The following is a 19,925-nucleotide window of genomic DNA, read 5'->3' on the forward strand; positions in this document are numbered from 1 at the left end:
GGCCTGGATGGGCTTGTCTTGATGATAACAAGGCCTGGATGGGCTTGTCTTGATGATATCAAGGCCTGGATGGGCTTGTCTTGATGATATCAAGGCCTGGATGGGCTTGTCTTGATGATACCAAGGCCTGGATGGGCTTGTCTTGATGATACCAAGGCCTGGATGGGCTTGTCTTGATGATATCAAGGCCTGGATGGGCAAGTCTTGATGATATCAAGGCCTGGATGGGCTTGTCTTGATGATATCAAGGCCTGGATGGGCTTGTCTTGATGATACCAAGGCCTGGATGGGCTTGTCTTGATGATACCAAGGCCTGGATGGGCTTGTCTTGATGATATCAAGGCCTGGATGGGCTTGTCTTGATGATATCAAGGCCTGGATGGGCTTGTCTTGATGATATCAAGGCCTGGATGGGCAAGTCTTGATGATATCAAGGCCTGGATGGGCTTGTCTTGATGATAACAAGGCCTGGATGGGCTTGTCTTGATGATATCAAGGCCTGGATGGGCTTGTCTTGATGATATCAAGGCCTGGATGGGCTTGTCTTGATGATATCAAGGCCTGGATGGGCTTGTCTTGATGATATCAAGGCCTGGATGGGCAAGTCTTGATGATATCAAGGCCTGGATGGGCTTGTCTTGATGATATCAAGGCCTGGATGGGCTTGTCTTGATGATATCAAGGCCTGGATGGGCTTGTCTTGATGATATCAAGGCCTGGATGGCCCTACATTTCTTCAATTTCAATGAAAAGAAGACAGACGTGATAGTGTTTGGACCTAGTGGTACCTGTGAGCTCCCCCTGTTGACTTTGGCCCCTTGGCTTTGCACGTTAGACCATGGTCACCAACCTGGGCTTTGGTATTGACAGTGATTTTAAATTGGAGCGTCAGATTGGCACAGTGGTGAAAGACAGCTTTTTTATTTTTATTTACGTCAGCTGGCCAAGGTTAAAAAACTTCTTTCTAGGCAACAGTTAGAGACAGTAATCCATGCCTTTATCACATCTGGGCTGGATTACTGAAACTCTTTGTATTTTGGAATTAGTCTCACGTCTGCAGTTGCAGACTTTTAACAAACACAAGAAAAAGAGAGCACATGACTTCTGTTTTAGCCTCCCTCCACTGTGTCTTTTAGAGTCCTTTTTAAAATGATTTTACTCGTTTTTAAATCCTTACGTGGTCTTGCCCCACCTTACCTCTCTGAGCTGCTCCACCTCTATGCCCCCACCCGCTCCCTCAGGTCAGCTGATCAGCTGATCCTGGAGGTACCCAATCAAAGTGCAAGCTTGGAGTGGACAGAGCCTTCTCTGTTGCGGCTCCCAAACTCTGGAACCATCTCCCTCTCCATGTGAGACAGGCCCCTTCATTGGCTACTTTTAAGACAACAATTTTTTTTCGAGGATTTTGGAAATAAAGGGAAGGTGGGACACCGGCCGGTAGTTTACCATGAGGTCAGGATGGGAGGTTAGGTCTTTTGAACAGAGGATGAATAACCGCTTTTTTGAATGCTAGGTGAACAGTGCCAGAGGAAAGTGATAAGTTTATAATATTTAGCGCTGATGGACCTAATATTACAAACAGTTCCTTGATAAGTTTCCCATAATAATGATAATTTATTCTTCTCATATTTGTTTCCACTACCGCACCTTAAGTTGGAGTCCTTAATCTCGTTATATGCAAATATAATGACAATAAAGTCCATTGTATTCTATTGTAATTTGCCACCTCAGTAGAATGCATGTCCAGCTCTGGCACAGTCACTGCAGAAGAAACATGATGTGAGTTAGACTTACACTTCCTTTTTATTGTCATTCAAATTTGAACTTCACAGTACAGATAAGAACGACTTTTCGTTGCATTATTGATCAATCAATCAATCAATTGTTGTTATAATAGTTGTGTATTAAAAGGCCGAGCTATCAGCACTGCTCTTCAAGGTTGTCAAGGAGTGAGGTCTACCAACGTACACATGGAGCCGCTGCATCAATCACTGGTTTTTATGCAGCCAAACTGACTGTGATACACAATGTGACCAGCAGATGGTGCTAGATAGTATTATGCAGCCAAACTGACTCCATCCATCCATCCATCCATCCATCTTCTTCCGCTTATCCGAGGTCGGGTCGCGGGGGCAGCAGCCTAAGCAGAGAAGCCCAGACTTCCCTCTCCCCAGCCACTTGGTCCAGCTCCTCCCGGGGGATCCCGAGGCGTTCCCAGGCCAGCCGGGAGAGATAGTCTTCCCAGCGTGTCCTAGGTCTTCCCCGTGGCCTCCTACCGGTCGGACGTGCCCGAAACACCTTCCTAGGAAGGCGTTCGGGTGGCATCCTGACCAGATGCCCGAACCACCTCATCTGGCTCCTCTCCATGTGGAGGAGCAGCGGCTTTACTTTGAGCTCCCCCCGAATGACAGAGCTTCTCACCCTATCTCTAAGGGAGAGACCCGCCACTCGGCGGAGGAAACTCATTTGGGCCGCTTGTACCCGTGATCTTGTCCTTTCGGTCATGACCCAAAGCTCATGACCATAGGTGAGGATGGGAACGTAAATCGACCGGTAAATCGAGAGCTTTGCCTTCCGGCTCAGCTCCTTCTTCACCACAACAGATCGATACAGCGTCCGCATGACTGAAGACGCCGCACCGATCCGCCTGTCGATCTCATGATCCACTCTTCCCCCACTCGTGAACAAGACTCCCAGGTACTTGAACTCCTCCACTTGGGGCAAGATCTCCTCCCCAACCCGGAGATGGCACTCCACCCTTTTCCGGGAGAGAACCATGGACTCGGACTTGGAGGTGCTGATTCCCATCCCAGTCGCTTCACACTCGGCTGCGAACCGATCCAGCGAGAGCTGAAGATCTTGGCCGGAGGAAGCCATCAGGACCACATCATCTGCAAATAGCAGAGACCTAATCCTGCAGCCACCAAACCAGATCCCCTCAACGCCCTGACTGCGCCTAGAAATTCTGTCCATAAAGGTTATGAACAGAATGGGTGACAAAGGGCAGCCTTGGCGGAGTCCAACCCTCACTGGAAACGTGTCCGACTTACTGCCGGCAATGCGGACCAAGCTCTGACACTGATCATACAGGGAGCGGACCGCCACAATAAGACAGTCCGATACCCCATACTCTCTGAGCACTCCCCACAGGACTTCCCGGGGTACATGGTCGAATGCCTTCTCCAAGTCCACAAAGCACATGTAGACTGGTTGGGCAAACTCCCATGCACCCTCAAGGCCAAACTGACTGCGATACACAATGTGACCAGCAGATGGTGCTAGATAGTGACGTCACGAAGAAGACACTCCATGTTTCATGGAGGGAGAAGGAATGTTTGAGTGAGCTCGTCGTTCACAAGACAAAGTCTGGCCACCACCAGATGAACGACACACTTTGACGCAAGCTGTTCCACGTGGGGGTCAGTAGACAGCGATGACGTATCCGCCACGTGGGGGCAGTAGTCAGCGATGACGTAGCCGCCAACAGCCGAGGACGAAGAAGAAGTCGTTCACCCAGAATGCAACGCGCTCTCGGCGTCAGTCCACTGCTAAGATGGCGGATCGGCGGCGCAGAAGGAGACGCGCGTCCCAAGACAGCGAGGATGAAGACGGGTCCGGCTCGGGTTCGGCTTCGGGTTCAGGTTCAGGTTCGGACAGCCAGGTGACTGGCTCCCAGACTACCAAGGCCCGCGTGAAGGACCCTGAACCGGCGGAGAGCGTTTCGACCCGCATCGAAGTGAAGGAAGTGGCGTCCGAGTGTGTGAGTACTTACTGCTAGCTCCATGCTAACGTTAGCTCCGTGCTAACGTTAGCACCGTGCTAACGTTGGCTCCGTGCTAACGTTGGCTCCGTGCTAACGTTGGCTCCATGCTAACGTTAGCTCCATGCTAACGTTAGCTCCTCTGCGCCAAATTTCTCCCATCAACATTTCTTTATGTCACTTTTGGTTTGATTTGCAGCTTCCGTGTATTGTCACCGAAGCAATGAAATATATGTTCATGGAGTTTAAGAAGGAGTCAATTACGACTACTCTTCTCTCAATGCTGCTAACGTCATGTGTTTAACCATAACACTCGTCTTGTCACCAACACTTGTCTTGTCACCAACACTTGACTTGTCACCAACACTCGTCTTGTCACCAACTCTCGTCTTGTCACCAACTCTCGTCTTGTCACCAACACTCGTCTTGTCACCTTGTCACCAACACTCGTCTTGTCACCAACTCTCGTCTTGTCACCAACACTCGTCTTGTCACCAACACTTGTCTTGTCACCTTGTCACCAACACTCGTCTTGTCACCAACTCTCGTCTTGTCACCAACACTCGTCTTGTCACCAACACTTGTCTTGTCACCTTGTCACCAACACTCGTCTTGTCACCAACACTTGTCTTGTCACCTTGTCACCAACACTCGTCTTGTCACCAACTCTCGTCTTGTCACCAACACTCGTCTTGTCACCAACACTCGTCTTGTCACCTTGTCACCAACACTCGTCTTGTCACCAACTCTCGTCTTGTCACCAACACTCGTCTTGTCACCAACACTTGTCTTGTCACCTTGTCACCAACACTCGTCTTGTCACCAACACTTGTCTTGTCACCTTGTCACCAACACTCGTCTTGTCACCAACACTCGTCTTGTCACCAACACTCGTCTTGTCACCAACACTTGTCTTGTCACCTTGTCACCAACACTCGTCTTGTCACCAACTCTCGTCTTGTCACCAACACTCGTCTTGTCGTCTTGTCACCAACACTCGTCTTGTCACCAACACTTGTCTTGTCACCTTGTCACCAACACTTGTCTTGTCACCTTGTCACCAACACTCGTCTTGTCACCAACTCTCGTCTTTTCACCAACACTCGTCTTGTCACCAACACTCGTCTTGTCACCTTGTCACCAACACTCGTCTTGTCACCAACACTCGTATTGTCACCAACACTCGTCTTGTCACCAGCACTCGTCTTGTCACCAGCACTCGTCTTGTCACCAGCACTCGTCTTGTCACCAGCACTCGTCTTGTCACCAGCACTCTTCTTGTCACCAACACTCGTCTTGTCACCAACACTCGTCTTGTCACCAACACTCGTCTTGTCACCAGCACTCGTCTTGTCACCAGCACTCGTCTTGGTCACCAGCACTCTTGTCACCAACACTCGTCTTGTCACCAACACTCGTCTTGTCACCAACACTCGTCTTCTTGTCACCAACACTCGTCTTCTTGTCACCAACACTCGTCTTCTTGTCACCAACACTCGTCTTCTTGTCACCAACACTCGTCTTCTTGTCACCAACACTCGTCTTCTTGTCACCAACACTCGTCTTGTCGCCAACACTCGTCTTCTTGTCGCCAACACTCGTCTTCTTGTCGCCAACACTCGTCTTCTTGTCGCCAACACTCGTCTTCTTGTCGCCAGCACTCGTCTTGTCACCAGCACTCGTCTTGTCACCAACACTCGTCTTGTCACCAACACTCGTCTTGTCACCAGCACTCGTCTTGTCACCAGCACTCGTCTTGTCACCAGCACTCGTCTTGTCACCAGCACTCGTCTTGTCACCAGCATTTCTCGTCTTGTCACCAACACTCGTCGTCTTGTCACCAACACTCGTCGTCTTGTCACCAACACTCGTCGTCTTGTCACCAACACTCGTCGTCTTGTCACCAACACTCGTCGTCTTGTCACCAACACTCGTCGTCTTGTCACCAACACTCGTCGTCTTGTCACCAACACTCGTCTTGTCACCAGCATTTCTCGTCTTGTCACCAACACTCGTCGTCTTGTCACCAACACTTGTCTTGTCACCTTGTCACCAACACTCGTCTTGTCACCAACACTCGTCTTGTCACCAACACTCGTCTTGTCACCAACACTTGTCTTGTCACCTTGTCACCAACACTCGTCTTGTCACCAACTCTCGTCTTGTCACCAACACTCGTCTTGTCGTCTTGTCACCAACACTCGTCTTGTCACCAACACTTGTCTTGTCACCTTGTCACCAACACTTGTCTTGTCACCTTGTCACCAACACTCGTCTTGTCACCAACTCTCGTCTTTTCACCAACACTCGTCTTGTCACCAACACTCGTCTTGTCACCTTGTCACCAACACTCGTCTTGTCACCAACACTCGTCTTGTCACCAACACTCGTATTGTCACCAACACTCGTCTTGTCACCAGCACTCGTCTTGTCACCAGCACTCGTCTTGTCACCAGCACTCGTCTTGTCACCAGCACTCGTCTTGTCACCCGTCTTGTCACCAACACTCGTCTTGTCACCAGCACTCGTCTTGTCACCAGCACTCGTCTTGTCACCAGCACTCGTCTTGTCACCAGCACTCGTCTTGTCACCAGCATTTCTCGTCTTGTCACCAACACTCGTCGTCTTGTCACCAACACTCGTCGTCTTGTCACCAACACTCGTCGTCTTGTCACCAACACTCGTCGTCTTGTCACCAACACTCGTCGTCTTGTCACCAACACTCGTCGTCTTGTCACCAACACTCGTCTTGTCACCAGCATTTCTCGTCTTGTCACCAACACTCGTCGTCTTGTCACCAACACTCGTCGTCTTGTCACCAACACTCGTCGTCTTGTCACCAACACTCGTCGTCTTGTCACCAACACTCGTCGTCTTGTCACCAACACTCGTCATCTTGTCTTGGTCACCAACACTCGTCTCTTTTAGAATCCTCCACCAGGGCACAAAGCTTGTGTGTGTGTGTGTGTGTGTGTGTGTGTGTGTGTGTGTGTGTGTGTGTGTGTGTGTGTGTGTGTGTGTGTGTGTGTGTGTGTGTGTGTGTGTGTGTGTGTGTGTGTGTGTGTGTGTGTGTGTGTGTGTGTGTGTGTGTGTGTGTGTGTGTGTGTGTGTGTGTGTGTGTGTGTGTGTGTGTGTGTGTGTGTGTGTGTGTGTGTGTGTGTGTGTGTGTGTGTGTGTGTGTGTGTGTGTGTGTGTGTGTGTGTGTGTGTGTGTGTGTGTGTGTGTGTGTGTGTGTGTGTACACATACACTATTTATTGGTTGTTCTAAGAAGCGTTATTTACCGACACGACATGTTTAATTACGTGTGTTGTCATTTGGTGCATGTGACTTGTTACACCTTAAAATCAGCGCACATTGTTTTAAAGAGAACGGACACGTTACTGTCAGGACCGCCTCAACCATAGGCAATGATGTCGTTTAACCCCTTAAACGAGTCATTATTTAGCCTAAGCCCCGTTTCAGCCACACTAAACCAGAGTTTAAGGTTCCCCTCCTCGGATAATTTTTCACACGGGTAAGTGCGCCGTGTATTTCTTGAATCTCTGGCTCTGAGCTTTGTATGGACTCATTGATCCTTTACAAACTGAGTTCGGAGAGGAAGTGACAGCAGAAAGACTGCGCCCCACTAGAGATGTCCGATAATGTCTTTTTTGACGATATTCCGATATTGTCCAACTCTTAATTACCGATTCCGATATCAAGCGATACCAATATATACAGTGGTGGAATGAACACATTATTATGCCTAATTTTGTTGTGATGCCCCGCTGGATGCATTAAACAATGTAACAAGCTTTTCCCAAATAAATCAACTCAAGTTATGGAAAAAAGCGCCAACATGGCACTGCCATATTTATTATTGAAGTCACAAAGTGCATTATTTTGTTTAACATGCCTCAAAACAGCAGCTTGGAATTTGGGACATGCTCTCCCTGAGATAATCCTGATGCCCACTACAACTATGGCAAATACTATACTTTGACTTTCACAAATTGCATTATTTTTAATTTTTTTTAAACATGCCTCAAAACAACAGCTACAAAAACAATGAAGGTCCAGAGTATACTAGAGTCATACAGTAAACAATAACATAGTGCAAGGCTGCCTGGTATACTGTATAACTGGAAATGGTAATCTGCCCTGCTCTACTGTATTTGTATGTGTAACACAAATGTGCTGCAAGCTAGTGGTGAGTGCTTGAAGTGGCCTACCAGTCAGCCAGAGCTTCTGAAATGCTGCGTTGAGACAGGGCACCTCCGCTCACTGCAAGCTGCAAAGTGTGCGCCATGCAGGCCAGACTCGCCACACCAAACTCCACCGTAGCTTTTGCCATACTGCGTGCGTTGTCCCTGACCACAACGTGGGCTTTCGCCCTGGGGTGTTTTTTGTTGTATTTTTGTTTTTTCTCGGCGGAGTCTTTAAGCGACCACTGTGTGGTACTACTTTTTTTTTGGTGTTTGCTTTTCATTAAGGCTGCAGCTACCGACTATTTTTCTATCGATTAATCTATAGATTATTTTTTTCGATTAATCGGTTAATCTATAGATTATTTTTTTCGATTAATCTATAGATTATTTTTCCTTTTACCGATTATTTTTTAAATTTAAAATGAAGATGAAAAAATAAATGTAGGCCAGTTTTTTCAAAAGGCATGGCTTTTATTTACAAAAAAAAAAAAAAAGTATGGCCACTCAGTCAACATTGACAACAACATGACAAAATATTCTGTAACAATGTAAACATTTAAAACTTTTAACATTTAACAAAATTAAAAGTAGCTTATTTGCTTTTTAATGTGCAAATATAAAAGTAAACATCCAGTGCAAATCTTAATATTCTGCAATAGTATAAGCATTTCAAAAGTAAAAGTATTGCTTATTTTGCTTTAAAATGTGCAAAAATAAAGATAAACATCCAATACAAAAAAGTGCAAAACGAAAATAATCTGTAACAATGTAAACATTTCAACAAAAGTAAAAGTATTGCTTATTTGCTAAAATGTGCAAAAACAAAGATAAACATCCAATACAAAAAAGTGCAAAACAAAATATTCTGTAACAATGTAAACATTTCAACAAAAGTAAAAGTATTGCTTATTTTGCTTAATAACACAATAATGATAGTATGATTAAAGTGAAAGTTAATTGTTGGTTTGTACATAGTATATGTAATCGTTAATGTTGTAAAAGGTATTTGCACAACTAATTAACGTTAGCGTTTGTGACACGTCTTGTGCCGTGGGGTTCTTTCAGGACCGACAGACTGAACGCCAGACGGCTTTGCCAGGTTTACAATCTTTTAATTTTACACAAAGTATTTTCTCTTCCAACTCTTTTCTCTTTCTTTCCTCGCTTTTCAGCTCCTCTTCCTCGCTCGCTCGTCGTCCTGTCTCTGTCTCTCCTCCTCTCTCGCTCCACGTCAGCTTCACTCTGGCTCCTTCCAGTCTCTCTTCCCTCTCTCTCTGCTGCTACCCTTTTCTTCAGCGAGAGGAGATTGGATGATCGTGCCCAGGTGCGCGGATCGCGCACCTGGGCACGATTGCGGCGTCGCTCCCGGCGCGCCCCACCTCGCCGCTCGCTCGCCGGCCCCGCCTCTCCACAGCGTTAAAGAGGAGCGCGTCTTTGTAAACACTGAACAGGCACGCCAAACGCACCTCTCAGAGCGAAACGGTGCTTTAGTTTATGAATTTACAACGCAGATACAAATGACACATTCATGTTTTTGTGTAATGATGACAACGTATACTCACGCGGACCATTGACTAGTTGATGGTGATGGCAAGAACGCTGTCGGTTTTCTTTTCAAATGTTCGTTCATAGCCGTTGTGCTGCTATGATAGGCCATTTCCGCTCGACACAGTGTGCATACAACATTATTAGGCCGTTTATTGAAATACTCCCACACTTTTGATGACTTTTGGCGTGCTTTTTTCCCCTCTCTCGCACCGTCTGCTTTGCGATCCGCCATGACAGTAGTGTGACGTAAATATGCGACGCATCGACGCACAAAAATGGCGTCGACGTATTTACGTAACCGATGACGTCGACTACGTCGACGCGTCGTTTCAGCCTTACTTTTCATCCATCTTCCGCTTGTATTCATGGTGTATCTCCTCATGATTCTTGAAGAGGTGGGAGATCTAATTGCTCGTATTAAAGGAAGACGTCTTGGTTCCTCCTCGCAGAACCAACTTTTTGCAGTCATTGCAAGTTTTTTGTCCGTCAGACACACTTTAAAATAATCCCAAACCATAGACATGGTGTCGTTAGTCAGTCACCGAGCGAGTTCGCTTGTTAGCCACTGCTACAGCACCGGCAACAACACACTCTTGTTGTTGTTGTTATGCTGTGCTCGCGGCGGTTTGATGAGGTCATCAAGCGTGGCCAATAAACCTCTCATGCTGCAGTCGTCAACTCCTGTGTTGTGTAGGGGAGAGCGGAGAGGCTGCTTACTGGGATATGTACCGCTCCGTAAAAAGTCATTCATTTTACTTTTTGAAACTGATACAGATCATTTCCGATATTACATTTTAAAGCATTTATCGCCCCACATAGGAAGTGACGTCAGAAAGAATGTGCCACAGCCAGCTTCATAATAAAGCGCTTTTGTAACTCTGAGGTAACCACTGGAAATATGGAGGCCAGTCATCCAGACATGCCGTGTTTCTCCTACCATCTGTACAGACGCTTGTGGAAATCACACATGAACACCTTAAGTGAAAGCGATTGCAGCAAGTCTTTTTCTTCATAAGTCTTTTTCTCAGCCCGTTTACATGGCGTGCAAAACATATTTCATCTTCATAAGTCTTTTTATTAGCCCGTTTACATGGCATGCAAAACATCTTTCATCTTTATACCGTATTTTCCGCACCATAAGCCGCCCTGGGTTAAAAGCCGCGCCTTCAATGAACGGCATATTTCAAAACTTTGTCCACCTATAAGCCGCCCCGTGTTATAAGCCGCATCTAACTGCGCTAAAGGAATGTCAAAAAAACAGTCGGATAGGTCAGTCAAACTTTAATAATATATTAAAAACCAGCGTGATGTGGGCGCGCATGGAGTCGTATATCAACATGGACGGAGCTGCGTGAAAAAAGCCACCCGGCCTCTTCGCGTAAACTTCCCTTAACCACTCGCTCATCTTTTCTTCATCCATCCATCCCTTCGAGTTAGCTTTTATGATGACGCCGGCTGGAAAGGTCTCTTTTGGCAAGGTCTTCCTTTTGAATATCACCATGGGTGGAAGTTTCTGGCCATTAGCATGGCAAGCTAGAACCACAGTGAAGGACGACTTCTCATTCCCTGTGGTGCGAATATTCACCGTACGTGCTCCCGTTGTATCCACAGTGCGGTTCACAGGAATATCAAAAGTCAGTGGAACCTCGTCCATGTTGATAATGTTCTCTGGCCGGATCTTTTTTTCAGCTATCTTGTTTTTACAATATGCACGGAAAGTAGCCAGCTTTTCTTGAAAGTCTTTAGGCAGTTGCTGTGAAATAGTAGTCCGTGTGCGGATGGAGAGATTGCGTCTTTTCATGAACCGGAAACCTGTCGCTTAGTAGGAGCCATTTTGTGGTCTTTACAGATGTAAACACACAAAGGAAATGAAACGTAATATCCGCGCGCTTCTTCTTCTTCTACGCGGGCGGGTGGTTGCTTACAGTAGAAGAAGAAGCGCTTCCTGTTCTATGGGGGCGGGTGCTTACCTTGGCGGTTGCTTGCGTAGAAGAAGAAGCACTTCTTCTTCTACGGGGAAAAAAGATGGCGGCTGTTTACCGTAGTTGCGAGACCGAAACTTTATGAAAATGAATCTTAATATTAATCCATATATAAAGCGCACCGGGTTATAAGCCGCACTGTCAGCTTTTGAGTAAATTTGTGGTTTTTAGGTGCGGCTAATAGTGCGGAAAATACGGTAAATATCGCAGACTATCACCCTCATTTAATCGTAACGACTAAAATCAGGATTAAAATGTGATTGATTGTGCAGCACTAGACAGGTGCATGTCTTTGGAGAGGACCCACACAGTCACATGCAAACATATAAGATGACTAGTTTGAACGTCAAGCTGAATCAGGAGAAAATGAAAGAAGAAATGGAATATCAAGCTCCATTCATACAATCCAATGACAGCAAACACCTGATTGTTTGACAGGTTCTCTTATAGTGTGAATGAGACTCCAAAAACTGTAAATATTCAACTTGTTCAACATTTCTGAGCAGTAATCTTCCTGTGTGTGGGAAAAGGTAACTCCAGTTCTTGTCAGCATTGTCATTTCGCTGCATCCCCAATCAAATGCAAAGGATTTCAGATTTGTAAAGAGATTTTCTTTTGTTATTGTGCGGCATTGACATTTGTTTGTTTTGCTCAAACAATTGTGTGTAAAAGAAGGCAATAGTTGGAAGTGAGTCTGATAGTACATTTTGTTCTCTGCAGGAGAGTGAAGACGGAGTAGGAGAAGGTATGTCTCAGGTACATTTGACATGTGCTCCACACCGACTTTGTCTCACCACTGTGTGTGTGTGTGCAGCTGTCCTCTCAGACTACGACAGTGCAGATCCAGAAGAAGTGGCCTCCCACTCAGAGGTAAATGTGGCCCTCCTACTAAAAAGTGCTTCTCCAAGGTGTTTGCTGGAACTTGCTCCTCTCTCAGGGAGCGGAAGAAGAGGATGAGGCGGGTCGCTACAGCGATGAAGAAGCTCCAGCAGCCACCACCGACAAACCCCAACTTCCCACTCCTGCTGAAGCGGCAGTAGGCGAGAAGGATGAGGATGAGGAAGAGCAGAGTAAAGACAAAGTGTTGGAGGACAAGGACAACTCTGCAGGAGAGCGACAGAGCGGTGATGGTCAGGTGAGACCTACCTACACGTACCAGGTGGTGAACTGCAGGACTCAGTGTGTATTGCTTTCTCAGGATCAGCAGTTACCAAGTATTCTTTCACCATGCTTAAAAGCTCTAGTTGGAAAACGCCTTCTGAGATAGGTTGATGTAGTATAAAATGATTAAGGGCAGTAATGATAATGTACCACTCCCGACGGTTGTTATTGCCTTTTTCAATTCAAATGATTATAAAACCTTTGTTCAACTCCCGGACCAGTCATACTGCTCATTTACGCTAGCAAGCTTAAATGCTAACACGGTTACAAGAGACATTAAAGGTGCCATATGTAATAATGTGGCCATAAATAGTAGGGGTGTGGGGAAAAAATCGATTCGAATTCGAATCGCGATTCTCACGTTGTACGATTCAGAATAGATTCTCATTTTAAAAAAATCTATTTTTTATTTTATTTTATTATTATTTTTAATAATCAATCCAACAAAACAATACACAGCAATACCATAACAATGCAATCCAATTCCAAAAGCAAAGCCGAGCCAGCAACACTCAGAAGTGCAATAAACAGAGCAATTGAGAGCAGACACAAACACCACACACAACAAACCAACAACAATGAATATTATCAACAACACTATCAATATTAGTTACAATTTCAACATAGCAGTGATTAAAAATCCCTCATTGACATTATCATTAGACATTTATAGAAAAGAACAATAGTGTCACAGTGGCTTACACTTGCATCACATCTCATAAGCTTGACAACACACTGTGTCCAATATTTTCACTAAGATAAAATAAGTCATATTTTTGCTTCATTTAATAGTTCAAACAAATGTACATGATTGCAATCAGTTGATAAAACATTGTCCTTTACAATTATAAAAGCTTTTTACTCTGCTTGCATGTCAGCAGACTGGGGTAGATCCTGCTCAAATCCTATGTATTCAATGAATAGACAATCCTTTTCAATCGGGAAAATATCCTTTTTGAATCGAGAATCGCGTTGAATCGAAAAAAATCGATTTTGAATCGAATCGTGACCCCAAGAATCGATATTGAATCGAATTGTGGGACACCCAAAGATTCGCAGCCCTAATAAATTGTACTGCAATCACGGTCAAACTTCTGTAGTCCCCTCTCCCTGACTGAGGTTGGCAGATACGCAGCCCAATCCAGCTGGATAGACTGGGCGACTCCAAGGAACTTCCAAATTCCACTGCCTCTTGCTAGGAGTTGAGGTGCTGGGACCATAATAGCTGAATAGACAAGTCAATAACAAATCTCTAACCAACACATTTGAAACAGAAATGAGGCTATTTTCAGGAAGAAGTAGGTCATGTCTATTTGATCATGTGATTTGGTTTCACATTGCCATGATGACTAATGTTGGAACCCTTTTCCTCAGTCTATCAGCATAAAAGTATATGTTGTCCTGTCAGTTGGATGACACATGGGCATACATGCTAACGGGCATTGGCACTCAGCATCAAGGGTTGGAATTGGGGGTTAAATCACCAAAAATGATTCCCGGGCGCAGCCACCACTCCTGCTCACTGCTCCCCTCACCTCCCAGGGGGTGATCAAGGGTGATGGGTCAAATGCAAAGAATACTTTCGCCACACCTAGTGTGTGTGTGTGTGTGACAATCATTGCTACCTTAACTTAATATATTTCCCCCGTTAGCATGTACAGTATGTCCATGTGTCATTGACTGTGCTGGCATGCTAACATTGGTTGCATACTAGCTTTGTTAGACAAGATCATAAACTATTGGACAATATAGTTTACATACCAAATGTCCATTTATTACAAGTCATAAGAAAACCTAAATGCCGGACTTGCCGATCAAGGAGAAAATTAGCAAGTTTGGTGTCCGATGAAAAAATCTTCAATGGTCTCCATCTTTCAAAGGCATCCAAATCCTGGTTTTGTCATGAATAAGATGAGAACGGTAACTTTTAGATGGACTAAGGTCTGACATGTTTAGTAACTTTACCAGTGGCAGTAGCTGGACCAAGATGGTGGTGTGTAACTGGCTTCCTGGATGTGACACAATCCCAGACTTTCTAATTGGTTAAACGGTGGTGGGCGGGGCGCCAAAATGAAAACAATAACAATTTTTCGGGTCTGTAAATCCAATGAGCATATCCTGGATGAACTACTGTTATCAGTTATAGAGGTATTGGAAAATAACATGATCTATTAATGCCTTTTGACACATCAGTGCCATTTAATGACATTATTCCATATGGCTCCTTTAACGTCTTTCCCCATTAAGAAGGGACATAAGAACTTCAGTTGTGTACATCAAACCTACAGACAGGGATCCATCTATACTTGAAGAAATAATGGCAACAGGAAGTGAACTCGCGTGGCGCCACAGAGGTCACAGCACAGGAAGTATATTACCTGAGGGGGTGTGGCTCTAGGATATAGTTGCCCAATAGGAAACATTCTTTGCATGCATGCTGTAGAATTGGACATTTGCAATGATAATGTTAGTAAATGATGTGGTGTGTTCAACATTACATGGGGCATGTAAGTGTCCAAAAGGTTGGTAGGTAAGAAGAAATCTAAATGTCAAATATAATGTAGAAATGCAGTCTTCATTTTCTTTCAGCATTTTGTGCTAAAAGAAAGGTTTCTCTTCTTCTCAAAGGGTACTTTCATCCTGGTACTCTCCACAATGTAGTTAGTGTAAAAGTGAGCACTCAAATATATATACAGGTAAAAGCCAGTAAATTAGAATATTTTGAAAAACTTGATTTATTTCAGTAATTGCATTCAAAAGGTGTAACTTGTACATTATATTTATTCATTGCACACAGACTGATGCATTCAAATGTTTATTTCATTTAATTTTGATGATTTGAAGTGGAAACAAATGAAAATCCAAAATTCCGTGTGTCACAAAATTTGAATATTACTTAAGGCTAATACAAAAAAGGGATTTTTAGAAATGTTGGCCACCTGAAAAGTATGAAAATGAAAAATATGAGCATGTACAATACTCAATACTTGGTTGGAGCTCCTTTTGCCTCAATTACTGCGTTAATGCGGCGTGGCATGGAGTCGATGAGTTTCTGGCACTGCTCAGGTGTTATGAGAGCCCAGGTTGCTCTGATAGTGGCCTTCAACTCTTCTGCGTTTTTGGGTCTGGCATTCTGCATCTTCCTTTTCACAATACCCCACAGATTTTCTATGGGGCTAAGGTCAGGGGAGTTGGCGGGCCAATTTAGAACAGAAATACCATGGTCCGTAAACCAGGCACGGGTAGATTTTGCGCTGTGTGCAGGCGCCAAGTCCTGTTGGAACTTGAAATCTCCATCTCCATAGAGCAGGTCAGCAGCAGGAAGCATGAAGTGCTCTAAAACTTGCTGGTAGACGGCTGCGTTGACCCTGGATCTCAGGAAACAGAGTGGACCGACACCAGCAGATGACATGGCACCCCAAACCATCACCCAACCATGCAAATTTTGCATTTCCTTTGGAAATCGAGTTCCCAGAGTCTGGAGGAAGACAGGAGAGGCACAGGATCCACGTTGCCTGAAGTCTAGTGTAAAGTTTCCACCATCAGTGATGGTTTGGGGTGCCATGTCATCTGCTGGTGTCGGTCCACTCTGTTTCCTGAGATCCAGGGTCAACGCAGCCGTCTACCAGCAAGTTTTAGAGCACTTCATGCTTCCTGCTGCTGACCTGCTCTATGGAGATGGAGATTTCAAGTTCCAACAGGACTTGGCGCCTGCACACAGCGCAAAATCTACCCGTGCCTGGTTTACGGACCATGGTATTTCTGTTCTAAATTGGCCCGCCAACTCCCCTGACCTTAGCCCCATAGAAAATCTGTGGGGTATTGTGAAAAGGAAGATGCAGAATGCCAGACCCAAAAACGCAGAAGAGTTGAAGGCCACTATCAGAGCAACCTGGGCTCTCATAACACCTGAGCAGTGCCAGAAACTCATCGACTCCATGCCACGCTGCATTAACGCAGTAATTGAGGCAAAAGGAGCTCCAACCAAGTATTGAGTATTGTACATGCTCATATTTTTCATTTTCATACTTTTCAGTTGGCCAACATTTCTAAAAATCCCTTTTTTGTATCAGCCTTAAGTAATATTCTAATTTTGTGACACACGGAATTTTGGAATTTCATTTGTTGCCACTTCAAATCATCAAAATTAAATGAAATAAACATTTTAATGCATCAGTCTGTGTGCAATGAATAAATATAATGTACAAGTTACACCTTTTGAATGCAATTACTGAAATAAATCAAGTTTTTCAAAATATTCTAATTTACTGGCTTTTACCTGTATGCACAAACATGTAGGAATCATGTTCCATGGACTATTGCAGAGATGTGACCGAGAGGCACTTCCGGGTTTCAGAAGGTAGTTTGGGATATTGCACGCCTCTGTACCAAAGTAAATGTTCCCTACCTAAAAATAAACCCCTACCATGCATATTCATGGGACTAAGTAGGTTGTCATTGTATTAACAAATATGTAACAATGTGCCTCAATAACAATACTAAATCCCATGTATGTCTTTGAAAGGCAAAGTGCTCCATAATATACCTTTAGTTGTCTTTAATATCTGACCTGCAGGAGTCCACTAGTGACCCCGAGACAAAAGCGGGAGGGAAATCTGGCCAGCAGCTTGATGACGACGAAGACCGCAAAAACCCGGCTTACATCCCTCGGAAGGGTCTGTTCTTTGAGCATGATGTCAGAGGCCAGAGCCAGGAGGAGGAGAGGTCCACAAAGATCACAGCACTCCTTTTGAAACTCTTGCTTCACATGGCCTTGTCTTGTTTGCTCTCGCTCCAGGCCCAAAGGCAGGAACCGCAAGCTCTGGAAGGACGAAGGGTGCTGGGAGCATGACCGGTTCAGGGAGGATGAGCAAGCGCCTAAGAGTCGCGAGGAGCTCATCGCCATCTACGGTTACGATATCCGCAACGGCTGCCATTCTGGAGAGCGTGCGTTCAGACAGCGGCGACCTCGGTGAGGAGATTATTCATAGCTAGTGATGACAATGTTATTACACTGGTACTTCATCCCTTCCCAAGGCCCAATGGAAACACAATACAGTTTTCATGTAAGGAATATTGTCAATCCAAGCCCTTTTAATACATGGGTTTCCGTTGGCAAAGGATTATGGGTAATCCTCGCGGCAGCCGCCACCTTGTGTGTCGTAACTTGCTTTATTCGCCTGTGGCACTTTTCTCAATATTTTTCGCACTTTTGCTTGGACAATGATTTTAACTTGGGGACATTTCTAAGAGGACAGGAAAGTTTCCTACAGACAGACGTTCCATGGGGATTGTAAAGCCAGGTTTTTACAGAAATGGAAGGATATTGGCCATAAAGATCTGTATGAGATGGGAAAAGACTGATTGAAGTTACCCAGACATGGTCAACTATTTGGTGAACAATGTCAGTGAGCTCAAGGGCTACAAGTCTTTGTGTGTGAATGGCTACAGGACAAAGGAAGATAAATGTGTATTCCAAGTGATCCATGTGTGCCATGGGTCATATCAAGACACTGTACATGTATGGCAGGCGTAGGTGAAATATCTTCACATGTTGCTGCATTGGTATTTGCACTTGAAGCCAGCATGAAGATGCACATCAATCTTACTGGCTACTTCCATAAGCATAACAGCCTTTATCATCCACAAGGAAAACATTACAATTAGAAAATGATGAGAGCAAACTTGAGTGTTTTCCATTTATTCTCGCCAGCCACAGGTTGTGCTTTATATCCCCTGCTTTACAGTGACCTTAGGATTATCATAGTACTTTGTGGTTCCTTATCCTGAATTCACAATATTTCTATAACCCCACACGTGACCCATTTCGCACAGAAATAACAATAGAGGCGTGCTTGGTTGAAAGTGTTTGCATACACGCTTCGCTTAGTTTTGACACACGATGGCGGACGTCATGGGAAACCTATCTACCGTATTTTCCGCACCATAAGCCGCCCTGGGTTATAAGCCGCGCCTTCAATGAACGGCATATTTCAAAACTTTGTCCACCTATAAGCCGCCCCGTGTTATAAGCCGCATCTAACTGCGCTAAAGGAATGTCAAAAAAACAGTCAGATAGGTCAGTCAAACTTTAATAATCTATTAAAAACCAGCGTGATGTAGGCGCGCATGGAGTCGTATATCAACATGGACGGAGCTGCGTGAAAAAAGCCACCCGGCCTCTTCGCGTAAACTTACCTTAACCACTCACTCATCTTTTCTTCATCCATCCATCCATCCCTTCGAGTTAACTTTTATGATGACGCTGGCTGGAAAGGTCTCTTTTGGCAAGGTCTTCCTTTTGAATATCACCATGGGTGGAAGTTTCTGGCCATTAGCATGGCAAGCTAGAACCACAGTGAAGGATGACTTCTCATTCCCTGTGGTGCGAATATTCACCGTACGTGCTCCCGTTGTATCCACAGTGCGGTTCACAGGAATATCAAAAGTCAGTGGAACCTCGTCCATGTTGATAATGTTCTCTGGCCGGATCTTTTTTTCAGCTATCTTGTTTTTACAATATGCACGGAAAGTAGCCAGCTTTTCTTGAAAGTCTTTAGGCAGTTGCTGTGAAATAGTAGTCCGTGTGCGGATGGAGAGATTGCGTCTTTTCATGAACCGGAAACCTGTCGCTTAGTAGGAGCCATTTTGTGGTCTTTACAGATGTAAACACACAAAGGAAATGAAACGTAATATCCGCGCGCTTCTTCTTCTTCTTCTACGCGGGCGGGTGGTTGCTTACAGTAGAAGAAGAAACGCTTCCTGTTCTATGGGGGCGGGTGCTTACCTTGACGGTTGCTTGCGTAGAAGAAGAAGCACTTCCTCTTCTACGGCGAAAAAAGATGGCGGCTGTTTACCGTAGTTGCGAGACCGAAACTTTATGAAAATGAATCTTAATATTTATCCATATATAAAGCGCACCGGGTTATAAGGCGCACTGTCAGCTTTTGAGAAAATTTGTGGTTTTTAGGTGCGCCTTATAGTGCGGAAAATACGGTATTACCAAATAAACGCCCTTGTGCAAATAACCGCCCATGTCCTAATAGCCGCCCGGGGTCTGACCCCATTTTGTGAATTAACCGCCTCTTCCTAATAACCGCCCATGTCCAAATAGCCGCCCGTGGGCTGTTATTTGCATAATTTAGATTAAAATCATATTGATTTAATTGAGCCCAATTTATAAGCTAAAAGGAAAAGCAAAGGTGCAGTAATTCTGGTAATTACGGTAACAGCAGACGTTACGTGGGGATTCTGGGTAATCCACATATTGCGATGGGTCACGCGTA

At 44.9% G+C, this 19,925-nt stretch overlaps 1 protein-coding gene across 1 annotated transcript in view; it reads left to right on the forward strand.

The window, feature by feature from the left end:
• The first annotated feature begins 3,381 nt into the window (after positions 1–3,381).
• Positions 3,382–19,925, forward strand: part of casc3 (casc3 exon junction complex subunit) — a 30,410-nt gene continuing 13,866 nt past the window's right edge. The window contains exons 1-6 of the mRNA XM_061973942.2: positions 3,382–3,760; positions 12,199–12,223; positions 12,293–12,348; positions 12,416–12,613; positions 17,216–17,364; positions 17,438–17,611. Of these exons, the coding sequence (XP_061829926.2) occupies positions 3,554–3,760; positions 12,199–12,223; positions 12,293–12,348; positions 12,416–12,613; positions 17,216–17,364; positions 17,438–17,611 (809 nt within the window). The 5' untranslated portion in view covers positions 3,382–3,553. The remainder of the gene's footprint in view (positions 3,761–12,198; positions 12,224–12,292; positions 12,349–12,415; positions 12,614–17,215; positions 17,365–17,437; positions 17,612–19,925) is intronic.

This window comes from Nerophis lumbriciformis, linkage group LG22 (genome assembly GCF_033978685.3).
Source record: "Nerophis lumbriciformis linkage group LG22, RoL_Nlum_v2.1, whole genome shotgun sequence".
Taxonomy (NCBI): Eukaryota; Metazoa; Chordata; class Actinopteri; order Syngnathiformes; family Syngnathidae; genus Nerophis; species Nerophis lumbriciformis.